We start from the raw sequence: 14,967 nt of genomic DNA on the forward strand, positions 1-14,967 counted from the left end.
TTTATTTTTATTTATTTTTATTTTCAGTAACAGTGATAAAGAGCCAAACTGCATGGTGCCCCTAACCAAGCAAAGTGAAGCTTCCACATATAGAGTACACCTATATACATTAAGCTCAAGCTATAGTGTCTTTTTACTCCACTTGTATTGTCTTAATTAATAATTAAGCACCATTCAGTCAATTGAACACATTTTATACCTCACACATTCCTATCGACAAAAGGCATGAGGTGAAATAACATCACCTAAAGTAACATCCGGTGTTTGTCTGCGTTCCTAGGTGTTAATATCAAGCCACATATTTTCACATGATTTTTAATTATCTCATTTAGAGCTTGATTTAAAGCTGAGCGGCTTTGCTCTGGTGCTCTGAGAAATTAATCAGTGATGAATACGTCAACCAACAAAAGCAAATGTGTTTTTTTTTTTTTTTTTTTTTTTTTGGTATTTTTATTTATAATTTTTGTGAATTTACTGTAATATTATATCTAGGCATGGTTTGATACAATTTTGTCATGTTGAATACGATAAAATATGATTAAAAAAAATCAATAAAATATTATTCCCTTCAACTAAACTAAAGCTGTTAAAAGTGCAATCTGTTTAAAAAAATATAGCAAATTTCCTGGAATGTTATAACTATGAGTTTTTATATTATATTTACATGCATATTTCAGTGCTTTATAACCTCAATGATCTAGATGGTAAAAATGATCTATTTTCCTCTACGTAAAGTTACAACTAGAGGTTATTATAACTAATTTAAAATGTATCTATTTCCCTATTTAGACAGTCATAACTTATTATGACCAATTTATGACTGATACTGCAATTCTATTTCTAATCAAGCTCTAATCAAGCAAAACGTCTTCAAATGTTGTTATTTAAATTCAATTTATTTAAAAATGTGCATTTTAAAATTTAAATATTTTTTTATATACTTGCATATATAAATCTGAATTTAAAGTTTTTAGCATGAAAGTGAGTTTATTGGCAATAATGTAGGGATATAATATGTATAACAATACATGACTTACAATTTAATGTATTATGATATATTGCAATAGTGTGAGAAAGGTGATATATTGAGAAAAACACAACTGTATTTATGTTACTAAACCAAAACAGTGGAATCTGATGACAGAGTACAACACTGTACTGGACGGGGTTTAAACACAACAAAACATGCAAAAACTACTGCTTTACACCAGATTTTAATATTAAAATCAATACTGCATTTCTGAAAATGCATCCAGTCCTGCAAAACACTATACTGTGATACAATATGATATGCTATTGATATTTTTTTTTACACACCCCTATTATTTATGTAATATGCTCAAGTCTATTCCACTCGAGTGTTAATCTGGTTAAGACTGACCTTTTTATCCTTCAAGAAGGACGGCCCACTGCAGGATTTTGAGATTACTTAGCAATAACCTCTAAGAAGCTAGAACTTTCTCTTCTCTTTTCTTCAGCAGCTTCTTTGTTTTTCTCTTCTCAAAGCGAACTGTGGCAGTTCAGCCTGGAGATAATACGAGGGAGAGTAATGAAATCGGCTTCGGACAAAAGATTTGCCTTCTCTCTCCTCTCTCGCTCTCCTTCCCTTCTACTATCTCTTGCTCTGTGTTCTCTCTGCGCTCTCTCGCAATAGCAAACAATTACAATAGCTATTATTAAAGCTGACAAGCCATTCATTCTAATTACAATTACCAAAACAGGCTGAGGAGTAAGCAAGGCAATAGTAAGTGAAATTGATTGCATCTGTGCGCCGTTATCTGCAACCGCCAATTGACGCACCGGTATTGAATCCCCACCACCTTCTATTCACCGTGTATGAGCGTTTGTGTGCTTATGATTGCGTGTGTATGTGCACACTTTCTGGCCAGTTGTGCTTGCTAAAGCCATTTATTAGAGGGGGGCTCCAATCTGCGTGCTCATCTTTTTACTTTTTCGAGATTTGTCACGCTCTTTTGCGTGTGAAAATCACAGCATCAGATATGAACACATTAGGAATTTGGCAGTCATGCTATGCTGTTAAGAGTCATGTGAACAGCATGCATGTGAAACAGTCACAAAATGACTTTATGTTGGAAACTCAGTCTATAATCTATAGTTTGCCAACCACTTTAGCCAATCACATGCCCTGATTCTCCTTCTAATCAAGCTCTGATCATAAACAGTAGGGTTTTGGGCAACATGACATCATTTTATTATATCATGATACGTAAATATGTTTAGTACAGAGAGAGGACTTGGGATGGGACAGTACCAAATATTTGAATTGCAGTTTTTAGCAAAGTTTAACTACAATTATGTGTATTGTGATGAATACAGTATATCAAACTTAACTTACCTCTAAAAAAAAAAAAAAAAAAAAAAAAAAAAAAATATATATATATATATATATATATATATATATATAATATTTTTATCAAATCAAATCCCTAAACCTACAACACACTGCGCTTACTTCACTGCTTTTTGATCTTGGTAATATTAAAGATATAAGGACTCACTTTACAAATGCATTTCTGGACAAGCTGAAAGTAGGTACTGAATTCTTACAATAAGAAGTGAAATAAGCATGTGGACTGAGGCAGTAGAGTAATATTACAGGATCACACCAATATGATCCTACTTACGCAGCACTGCACAGTTCTATGCATGATTTCAATGATTTTAATAATGATATTTTAAAATAAAATTGAATTTGAGCTTTAAATGAGACAAAGTATCAGCACAATACACAGTATCCAGGGTTAAGTTTACAATAAGCTTAAATGCTAGTAAACAAGCATTGGAATCAGAAGGCATGGATCTCTGAGTGTTTTGGAAGTGGTGAGCACAGTGAGGGTCCTTAGGTGGGCTCTGACCTGGAAGAATGCTGAATAAACAAATGGGCAGCACTGGGGAATCAGTAGAGGCCGGATTAGGTGCAAAAAAATCATATCATTGATATCATTATGCGCAATCATTGTTTATTTATCCTATATGCATTCAATTAGTCATTTATTGGTTGGTTAAATCTAACTATCTATTGATCAACATTTCCAAACATTTACCCCTAAATCTATCTCTTTCCATCTCTAATCCATTCATCCAATCACTGATCCATGTACCCAACTTACATATATCTATTTATCCATTCATCCAACCAACTTTCTATCCTTCCATCTATCTATTCGTTCATATATGCCCATCTATCATTTTAAATATTGCTGTTTTCAATGGTGGTGCACAATATGAAGGTACACTACTTAGTACTGCATCATTAGTTCCACAGTGCTGCCCAACACTTAATCACATATATAAAAAGCAGCACATAAACAAAGCCTCACAGTGATCAGTCTTATTAAAGAAGCCGCAGTGCTGCTCTCTTACCTGCCGCAGGTTTCGCGTGACCTTCACATCGTGCCAGGCGTTGTCGTTAAACTTGCCGTTGACGGGTTCGACGAGCGCCTCGAAGGCTCCGGAGCCGAGGTTAATGACCAGCCACACGGCGCCGCTCTTCAGAGACAGGTTCACGTAATCCGCCGATTTTCCAGTATGGAGCATTAGGCCGTTTCTCTGCAGCGTGCGGAAGGACAGCGTAATCTCGTCTGTACTGCTCTGGATGGGAGTCATCGACAGGTCGTAGCAGAAAAACTCGTTGCCTTTGAACGTGGCTACTGATTCTTCTTTACCAGCTGAAAAACAAGAACACAAGAACACAGGGCGCTTTTAGTTACATTAAAACATAATGTCTGCAGGCTATTTATTACTTACACTTTATGGATAAAATATTAAAAACCCTGTTTATTCATTGTGTCTTCTGAAATCAAGGGTGTCACGTTTTTCCTTTTGCTGTTTCTACTTTTCAGGAAAGATTTCAATTAGATTTTTGGATGAATAACTCCTCAACTAATCCCAACAGTACTGGATGGAAAACCCCTATTCCAGAGAACATAGTTCCATTGGTCCACAGGGAATAGACAAGGTGTGTGTGTGTGTGTGTGTGTGTGTGTGCATTTACACATCTGTGTCAGCAGATAGAGTGTGACTAAAAGTAGCTGAATGCATTCAATAGAAGAGGTGTCCTCAAAAATGTGTTAATTTAGTATATTTTTAATGCTGGGTCCTTTACTCTTCCATAAAACTACAAAAAACAGAGTGTGCTTTTATTTAATAGGCTAGAAAGTCCAGTATTTCTTAGCTGTGCAGCTCTGGCTGTTCAAATGAGAAAATTATATATTTATATAAAATTATGCTATATAAGTTATACGATTTGTTTAAATGCTTATACTGTTAAAACTGGGATCACCCCCATTAGCATTAACTTCATTAGCATTACAAATGAAAGAAAGCCATCTTTTTTTGAGATTCATATATTTAGGGAATATGTAAAAATATCAATATGATTCCAGTATCTGTACATCCTCTAAATTGCTATTTTACAGATATTACAGCTATAATAAAACAACACACAAGCATACTGGAAGCTTCTCTGGCCTCTTTGTCCACACACACACACACACACATACACACACACACACACACACGAGCCCAGCACATAAACAACACATATATTTCGGGCCATTTGATGCATGATGACAATATCATGTGGATGTGGTTAAAGGTCTCAGCCTCATTTCAGAGAGGGAAAACTGCAGAGGGCTAACTGAGTTAAGTACAGAATCAAGCCAAAGCCTTCATATCACAGTGAATTTACACACACACATACACACACGCACACACACACACACACACCACATACAGGACAATATTAGAAGTTAGAACAAGAAGACAAAAAAAAAAGCTCATTTTACATGAGTGATGAGAAAGTCACATGACAGAAGATGAGGTTATGAGGAAATTGTATACCAGAGAGAGCAACTGTAGAGTAACAAGAGACATGAGATGGAAAGACAGAAAGAGAACAAAAGCAGTTAACAGAAACAGGATTCTGCAGAAAACTAGCTGTATATAACGGCTGCAGATATGAGGAGAACTCCTCTGAGAATATAGAACAAGGATGTGGAGGGAAGGGAATATAATATAACTTAAATTCACAACTCCCTGAACTAAAATACAGTCATATAATAAATACATATTAAAAATCAAGTCATTTCTAATAACTAATTAATACAAATCTAGGGAGGCTACGAGTGGGCCAGCGGGCTAAGCGCTGCCACTATGATCAGGAGATTGCGGGTTCGAATCCTGTTCATGTAGCTTGCCATCAGCACTGGGGAGGACTGGGGAATCTGGCCTTGCTCTCTCTGGGTGGGTAGATGGCACTCTCTCCCCACATCACTCCAAAGGGTGATGTCAATCAGCACAAGGCCTTTTTGGAGGAGGCATGTGTTAGTCTTCACCCTCCTGGTGTTGAGGCAACACTAGTGACACTAGTGATAGGGGGAGTCCAAATGAGTGGGTTGGGTATTTGGCTGTGTAAATTGGGGAGAAAATGGGGAAAAAAATCTAAATAAAGTAAATACTGTAAATAAATACAGTATTTTTATATAAGTAAAATGTAGGACACTGCCTCACAGGTTGTAAAGAAAAACATTCTAAATCCTATGGTGCAGCTGGGGTAGGAGGACTGCTGGAGGACAGTTGGTTTTCTAAAGTAACAAGGCTGCTAACTATGGTGCAAAACTAGTGAGTGGAATTCTGGGGGAAAATAGAGAGACGATTATTTATAGATTTCTTTCCCTTTTTGTTGTACAGTGCATGCACAAGATAACTGTAGGTAACCAATGGCCTAAATGTAAGCTGCATTTAAAGGCTGTAAACAAATTATCTTTTAATTGAAACAGCCTTCTATTCTGTAATGGCTGAGAAGAGAGTTGATTACCAAGGCTGTACCCAAGGAACAAGACAAGACAAGACAAGGTAAGACAAGACAACCATATATACCACACTAGTGCCACACTAGTCTGTGCAGTGAACACACAAATACACACAAGTGAGCACACTCACAGGACACATACAGTTATATTGTGGAACACATGCTCAGAGTGCTGGAAGGCCAAGTCCAAGCCCAACAGTGGATGACTAACAAACCCAGGTATCAAACCCACAACTTTGTCATCAATGGTCTGTTGCTCTAACCACTGATCCACCACAGCCCCGTATAAAATATTTTTTTTAGAAATTTTTTTAACAGTTTAGAAAATCTGGGTAAAGTCTTGGCATTGGCTATATGTTGTCTGGCAAACTGTGGTTACTGAAAACTGTTGCCTCAAACATTAAAAAAAATAGCCTTTGAATAATTGTGTAGACCTTTGCAAGACTTCCATTTCCTGCAGTATTAAATTGGACTGTTAATCCTCTAAGAAACTGAAAGATGATCTGATTCCTACACTGTACTGTCCTACAGCCTCTCAGACCCTCGTCTCTTTACCGCCTCAAATTAGACTCAATTGAATTCTTCCCATTTGATTGCAGTATAATTTCTGAAACACGCACTGCTCCGGCTGATGTTGAGCCTAGCTCAGAAAACTAATCAGCAGCTCCAGATTAAACGATAGCACACGCACGATCACGTACACACTCATACATGTATATATAGACACCCTTAGTCACACTTCACAGATAAGCATCCTTGACTTCACACCTGAGTGTGCTTAGGACACCTTCATAGACACATACACACATATGTAAATGCATACACACACATATACACACATAGTTACACAGACAGTTACAGCCACTTTCCAAACGAATCCTATTGACTGTGGTTTCCTTAGTAACCAACACCTTTCCCACAGGACGTGGTAATGTACACTCCTAATCCAAATGGACTGGAGAACATCTACGATGGACATTGTAGAAAATAAAAGCTCTGATTATAAATATCAGATTACCCTCATCCTCAAACCACTCACATCCCTCACAGCAATAATGTTTCCTATAAATAATAATAATAATAATAATAATAATAATAATAATAATAATAATAATAATAATAAAAACGATTACTTACAAAAGCTCAACAATTACTTAAAACATCGATTCAGTTCTCAACTATCCATTCATTTGTCTATTCATTGTTCTGCTTATTCATTGGTGCTTCCCTCAATCTCCATATAACCATCAACTGATCTGTGTATCATCCACCTGTCTATTCATATATCAATTTATACATTCATACATCTAAAAAGTGTTGAAAATAAAAAATGCTAATAACTGTCAAGTGCAAATGTGTTATAAATTATTTTTTAAACACTTGTTTATACTAATTTTAAACAAACAAAAAAAAGCAATCAAATCCTAAGAAAGTGCTCCATTATGTGGGCTGTAGACTGTGTTAGTCAGTGCAGGCTCTGTATTGTTAATATGAGGAAGGTAAGGGAGAGAGGGAGGGAGAGAGAGAGAGAGAGAGAGAGAGAGAGAGAGAGAGGTATGTGATATTCACTGTGGGTGGGTTGACAGCCTCCCTGACAATGAAAGGCAATACTGAGACTGACAGCTGAAATAGCAAACCAGCCAACACAGTGGCAGTGCCAGGACTATGGAGGGGTGGGGGGGGGGGTCACATGGCAGAGAAAGAGAGAGTAAGGATGAGATGGAAAGAGAGTGTTAGTAGCTGTTTTCTGCACGTACATTTCTTCTCGTTTTTATTTGGTACCATTTTAAAATAAGGCTCCTTTATAAAGAGTTTATAAATAGTTTGGAAATGATGGCTATTAATGAGATTGTGAATATTTTGACTTTTCGCACTTTTCACACGTTTTTTTCATATTTCCCTGCCGTAGAAAATCATGTACTTACTTGTAAATAATATCCATAACACATTACTGTTTTCATGTACATATTTACATTCTAGATGCAAATTTAACAACAATTTGATATTTATATTTGGTTTGTTTTTTTCTCGCTTTATTGTATATTTTCTGCTTTTATCTTTATGCAACATACTTGGCAACAAGCAAAGAAAGAATTTCGTTGCACGCGGAAACTTGTTTCCTACTGTGCACATGACAATAAACTCTTTGAATCTTTGAATCTTGAATTTACAAAAAAAAAAAAATTATAACACATACATATAAAGGGAAATAGTGTCATGTTTTTTTGTTTGTTTTGTGCCACCATGCTTGGGCCCTTGTGATTGCCACTTGCAATATAAATGAAAAGTGGCTGTCTCAGCACTGACACACTGCCAGGACTAGGGTGATCACATGACAGGGAGAGATGGAGGGAGGGAGAGAGAGAGAGAGAGAGAGAGAGAGAGAGAGAGAGAGAGAGAGAGAGAGAGAACATATTGATATGGATGATGGAATGGTTGTTTATCAAAGAGAAATTTGAAACTTGAGAGACAGTTTGATAGAGAACTTGTTGACATTTTGAAAGATGGTGGTGTCTCACTCATCCTATCACACGCTCTCTCATACCAAGAGACATCCAACTCTTGATTCTTTATTGGGAAACAAATAATCCCTCAGGTGTGAGAATTTGCTGTCATGTACAAGTTTGCCCAAAGTCTGCTATAGAGCCAGAAGCAGTGTGGTGGTATTTGCTGAACAGAGAGACATGAAACTATGTTAGCTTTTGCAGGATCCACCATCTGGGTGAGCTACATTTATGTTTCTCCAATTAGCCTGGAGGACTGGACGTTTGATTAGAGATTAGGATCAATACCAGGTTTGAAAACAACAACCGGCAATAGAATAAGAATAGAGAAGAAGAAAAATAAATGAAAACTTCAAATAAATTATCCCTGTCACTGTTCTGCTTACCAAAAATTAAATCATAGTATTGAACTATACTCAACCTAAAGAAATAAACTAGATGAAATGCAGCAAAAAAAAAAAAAAACTAGCATTGCATAGTACTTTTTTTCATGTTATGTTGATCACTTATCAAACCCTAACTAATCAAATCTTGTCAAATATCAAATACTCCATGAAGTGGTTGTTAATAACAACAAAAAATAACAATAAATAAAAATCTAGGATGCAAAGAATGGAAGATCCATTGTTTTTTTATAGAACCAAAATAGTTTCTCATTCAAATAACTTTTTAAAGCACATTTCATTTAAGAGCATAGTCTCTGCTGGTAATTCATCATTACTGCTTTTTTTGTTAAGATCTACACAAACTTGCATGATACGCCTTTACTTTCTATAGACTGAAAACCTTTAGCTTTCTATTGAACTCTAGTTTAATTCTGCCTGTCTGAGTACTTTATTATTACTTTTTTCTTGCAGTTTGTCATTTCGTCACATAATATAAGAACACAATACTGGTGTCACTGACAAACGTCCAGGAGAAACAGGTCCTATATTTTCATTTCCAACTGTATGTTCAACAAATAATAACACTGACATTTCGGTCAGCGTCTCTGCATTTTTCATCTCTTTTATATCTATCGGTCTGTTTCGCCCACTCCTAGCTCATCCTTTCCATAACCTGAAAAAAGCTACATGATTTCCCCTCAGAGTTACATCATCTAAAAAGCGCCTGATGCACTGTTTGGCTATTCAGTGCAATAGTAAAATATTTAAGAAATATAAAACTTAATGTGGGGATAAAATACTGGACGTTCGGGTTCATACCACCTTCCTTTTTCCACCTCAACAATCAGCTTTGCCTCGAGCTGTGTTTAGCTGATTCAACCAGGTTTTGATGCTGGTTTAAGATTATGTGTTAAGGTGGACAGAAGAGAGAGTGATCATCAATACTGGTGTTCTGCTGCTAGAGGCTGATGCAGCTTGCATGTACTGTTTACTGATAATTTAGTGGACAGGTACTGCTTCTAGTTTTATATATGGTTGCACTGATTTAGGAAGTTGTTGTTAGTTTATAGTCAAAAGAGGTGTAATTATACTAAAATAGAGATACTGGCACTCATCATAGATTGCCCCTCAATGGATTAAATGACATGATTGAAACCAACTGTGGTTTAATGGCTCCATAATCAAACCCCTTTGATTAATTTGGCCCCTTTGATTGCCACTTCCAACATAAATGGAAGCCAGTTGTCTTGATTGCTAACAATGATTACAACACTATTTCTGTAACTATTAATTTGTGTGAAGGATAACTAATAGACATTATTTGCAAAAAAGTAATTTGAGTGATGTTAAATACTGTGTTAGTAAAAAAAAAAAATCTTTTAAAGCTTACCTTTTTTTTTTGCACGATAAAGTGTGCTTAAAAACCTTAAGATTTCCCCAAAATCATCAGTGCATCTTAAAAGACCTTATGTATGAATTTAATCAGGAGTTTCAGTTTAGATCTCCTGCACTGTGGATGGAAAAGCATTAGCATTAGCCGCTAACAGCTATGTCCCCGTTCAGAGTTAAGTATTATTGATCTGTAGCCTCCTGCTAACTCCTGCTAGCACTGCTGGAGCAGCATTAGCATTAACCGCTAACTGTGCTCGCTCTTTCCCAGTTCAGAGTTGAGTATTATCGGCATGTAGCCTGCTCCTAACCCCGGCTAGCTCTAATGCTAACGCTCCAGCCTTAGTGCTGGAAACATTTGTGAATCTAAGCTTACTGTAATTATATGTAAGTGCTTTACTCACCCAAATTAACCGTTTTTCAGGAGAGAAATCTATGTTGATTGACATCCAGCGCTCGTTTGCTTAAAGAAAGTCTATTATTATAGTTTTGTTAACGATGACATTAGCATTAACTAAAAGCTAAAGAGGTAGGTCAGCATTGTCCATAACTGAGAAGTTGTATTTAGAGTCACCAGTTCAGCTACCAGTTTAAGGACAAGTGTCCATGTCACATTCAAACACCCAATTACATAAAGGAACAAGTAATTAGAATATCATAATCCATGCATTTGCTTAGCCACACCCATCCATATTTCTAATAAAAAAATATGCACAGGAAAAGAGCAAAGAGCCTAAAACCTTAAACCTAAAACGGCTGTCATTTTCCTTTCTCAGGATTATAAAGGATCAGTATGCATTACATGCATGTTAAACATACTAATCTAATTAGAAGAATCATTCCTCCATTGAATAACATGGCTAATGTAGGCCAGTTACCCAGCGCTGGTGCTTTTGACTTTAATCTCACACTAGTAAAAAAAAAAGAAAAAAAAAAAAAAGTAAAATAGAGTTACTGTATTCACACCTCGCAACTGAAGCAATTAAAGTTACTCATGTGTGAAATTTAACAATTAAAGCAAAGTAATACGGTCGAATACAACATGAAAAGGTGCACGGCAGAAACCAGCGGTGTCTTTTACGAGTCATGAGTGCTAAAAACATAGTCATAGGCCATATTATCTAGTCACTACATGAAAAGACTGCGCTGAAAGTGCAGCTAAACGTTTATTGTGCCCCTGGGCTGATGATGGCACTTGTGAATATACTTTCAAAAGCAGCTGCATAGGAAAAAAAAAGAAAGGAAAACTAATATGAAACACCATTACATTAAATTGCTACACCTGCCCTAGTGGTCTGCTCTTTAACTGTGGCCATGTTTTTTGTTCGTCTGGAATATGAGAGACATACCGTCCATTAAGAAGGGTCAGGGAGGGTCACAGACAGTAGAGAAAAGGAGGACAGTCCACTAACTGGTCTGGAGGACAGTCCACTAACTGGGAACTAACTAAGGGATTTTGAAGAGAAATAAGAGAAAGCAACAAATGGTCTCTATGAACTTCCTTATGAGAAAATACTGTAAGCCTTTTTTATTTATGTTACTGCAAGTCTTTTGTTTATTTGGTCATATACAGAACCCAGACTGAAAAATCTATAAAGAATCATATACTAATATGGGTAGGGGCTCTTTTTGTCTCAAAACCAAGACCAAATCCTGACCCTACTTCAGTGTAAATAAGCAAAATTCAAGATTCAGACCAGGATACAGGATGTTTATCCAGTCTTCCACCCACCAGTTTTTCTCTTCTTTGCTAAAAGATGGTGAACCCAACATGAACATTATCTTCTACTGTTGTAACTCATAAATCTCAATCTTGAACAATGTGTTTTGCATTCTGAAATATTCTGCTATTTTCTGCTCACTTCTATCATACATTATCTAGTTACAGTAGCCTTTCTGTCAGCTCCAGCCAGTCTGACCAAAAATCTGGAATCTCAGAAGAGATCAGCCATTCTAGAAACACTTAAACATACACCAACACCACACTACACTCAAAACACTGACATCCTACTTTTCCCCATTCTGATCTCTACTGAAAACATTACCTAAAGATGCTGATCCATATTTGCGTGCTCTGTGATCTGCTGCCACACAATTGGCAGATTCTTTTGAATGAATAAGTAGTTTGCATTTCTCGGTGAGTGTAATTCTGTGTTCCACTTGAACTCAGATTTCTAAATTCTCAAGTTACAAGAAGGGAATGTGAACCAGAACACCAACATAAGTCAGATTTCCTACTCTGAAAGTTGGGTGAGCCAAATACAATATAATGCACTGTTGTCAATGCTAACCATGGTAACCAGGACATAAAAAGTGGACATATTTTGGCTGGAGTTGCCATACAAACCAAAAAAGGATGGTCAAGCCAGCCTTTTGCTGTTTTCTTGTTTTTAAATACTGTAAATTGATCTTAAATGATCTTAAAGACTTCACAGCCCAAAGGAACATAGCATAAATCACAACTTGTATCTTTTTTTCTTTGTTTTAGCCTTCGCAAACTTATCTCCAGCATAGTCTCCTAATGTCCTGTCAGAAATGCTTCCAATATGTGTTTAACATAACATTAACAAGTATCAACAATGAATTAATCTAATATTCATAATAATTATTTCATTTCTCTTTGCCACCAAAGAGAACAAAAAAATATATAGGCTGTTTGAACACTCATTTTAGGTGCTCTGTAATTTGCATTGATTAATATATTGAATGAAGGGTTTAAAAGCTTCGACAATGCTGTAACTATAGAGGCATGTCAATAAAACCTGTTAAAATGCAATTCTGCTGAATTAAGAAACCAATGAGAGAGATATAGAATATCTAGAGAAAGAGAGAGAGAAAGTAATGGGGAGAGTCTGTAAGTTGTATATAAAGACTCCTCATTTTCAGAAGTGATGCTTGTGAAGCTCTACGGTTCTAATAGCAGCGAGTGGGATTACAGGGTAGAGTCCTGACCTTTCTTTCTCTTCTTTCTCCTCTTTTTCCTCTGGCTCCATCTGTACCATATCTATCCTCATGTGTTGTTGCCTTCCCTCTCTCCATACTGAATCACTGACTCTTCCTCAGGGTATTAAAGATATTACATTCCTCTAAATTCTGAAAATTAAAAAAGTCAGCTGCATTATATCAGACTATAAATATTGTTCACTTAACATGGCAAACAAACACCTTCCAATGCTTAGGCCTTTAAAGTGTGCATCTAAGTAATGTCATTTTGCACTTTTTTACAGGAAACATGTATAAATGTTGATTCAGAAGCTTGAGCTGGTAAACAAGCTAATAATTATATTTTGGTCATTTAGGCGACCACAGCCAGCATAGCAAGCCAAATGAAAATGCTTCCAAGTACACCACTCTGCCCATTTAGCAGAACAGTGGCAGGACAATTTAGTGGACAGTACGTCCTGCTAACTGCACTGCCGACCCAACCTTATGTGTGAGGTTACAGAGTGCAAAAAACAACTTTAATTCATAAGCCTAGAGCCAGGCTACTTTAAATTATTATACTTCTCCTGAAAATGCATTCAAATGTTCATTTTGCTTCAATAACACCATTAGAGAAGCACAGAAAATACTTGTTTGCTTTCAGTTCCAATAACATTTAACATTTTCTGATTAAGAAATCCTCAGAATATCATCTATTTATCTAATCTAACACCCTAATTATCAGCTCACTAATCTGGACTAATGGACTAATTAGAGAAAGCAGTACTTTTAATATTTCTATAATATACAACATTTAAATAATCTTCAGAACGTGTTATTTAAAAAAAATATATATATATATATTTTTCAAAATATTTCATTTTTAAATATTCTTTAGCCTTTTTGGAAATCAGAAGTCTTTGGGCGTTCTTATAGAATTAGATTTTCAGAATAAACAATGTATAATATTTAAACATTCTTTAAATTGTTTTAAATCCAGATTCTGGAACCTTTAAAGCTCACCTTCCGTGAAAATCCGATTTTTCTTGTTTTTTGTGGAATACAGTAGGTCTCTCCGAGTTGAATGTGTACACCTGCACATTAAACTGTTTTGCAGCCCCCATTGTCTGCAGGAGCTAAGCAAAGAAATCCCCCCTCCCCCCCTCCGAAAAACGGGTGAATTTTGAATTATCTTTCTGCCTACGTAGGCAGAAACTCACAGACCAGCCCACCTTGGCTCGAGAAACTCCCAGAGGCGGAGCTGAAGCGACGCAACATCACCGCTCATCAGTTAGGAGGTGGGAGGCAGTGAGCAGCAGAGCGGTGGAGGGGCGTCGCAGTGCTCCTAGCCAATCAGAGGAGAGATATTTGCATGCTGTTTGCATGTATGAATATTCATGAGCAAAGCTGGAATCCGGTCATTTTGGACACACCCCTAAAACAGTCCATTAAAAAAGAGCTATACAGAGACACCTGAGCACTTTTTCATTCATACTAGAGACCACAACTAGACATTTTAAAATGAAAGAAAAAACGACGGAAGGTGAGCTTTAAACTTTTTAGACCCTTTTTAATCCAGCTGTATAATATTTAAACATGTTTTACTTTTTTTTATTTATTTTTTTTATCTGTACTGTATTGTTATCTAAAATGTAGTTATTAACATATAGTCTTTAAGGCTAAATCATCTTCAAACATTATAATTACAATCTCATTTTCATCTATGGAATGGGACATTTCCTCAGGTAGAGATATTAACATAGAAAGACTGTCATAAATTGTGAAAATATGCCATAAAGTGCATTAATATAAATATATTAATTTTCTTACGCACTTGGTCACAGTTTATGTGCCACGTTTTGTGAAATTGAATAGATACATTGTTTTTAGTGTTTTCTTGACAAAATATTTTTATTCAAGTTTTGAATCACCA

The 14,967-nt window shown here is 36.2% G+C and overlaps 1 protein-coding gene across 15 annotated transcripts in view; it reads right to left on the reverse strand.

Moving 5' to 3' along the window:
* LOC103040758 (neurexin-2) overlaps window positions 1–14,967 on the reverse strand; it is an 848,474-nt gene that overhangs the window by 463,650 nt on the left and 369,857 nt on the right. For all 15 annotated transcript variants that reach the window (XM_022681896.2, XM_022681890.2, XM_022681895.2 and 12 more), the window contains one exon: window positions 3,385–3,689. In XM_022681896.2, the coding sequence (XP_022537617.1) occupies window positions 3,385–3,689 (305 nt within the window). The remainder of the gene's footprint in view (window positions 1–3,384; window positions 3,690–14,967) is intronic.

This window comes from Astyanax mexicanus, chromosome 25 (genome assembly GCF_023375975.1).
Source record: "Astyanax mexicanus isolate ESR-SI-001 chromosome 25, AstMex3_surface, whole genome shotgun sequence".
Classification (NCBI taxonomy): domain Eukaryota; kingdom Metazoa; phylum Chordata; class Actinopteri; order Characiformes; family Acestrorhamphidae; genus Astyanax; species Astyanax mexicanus.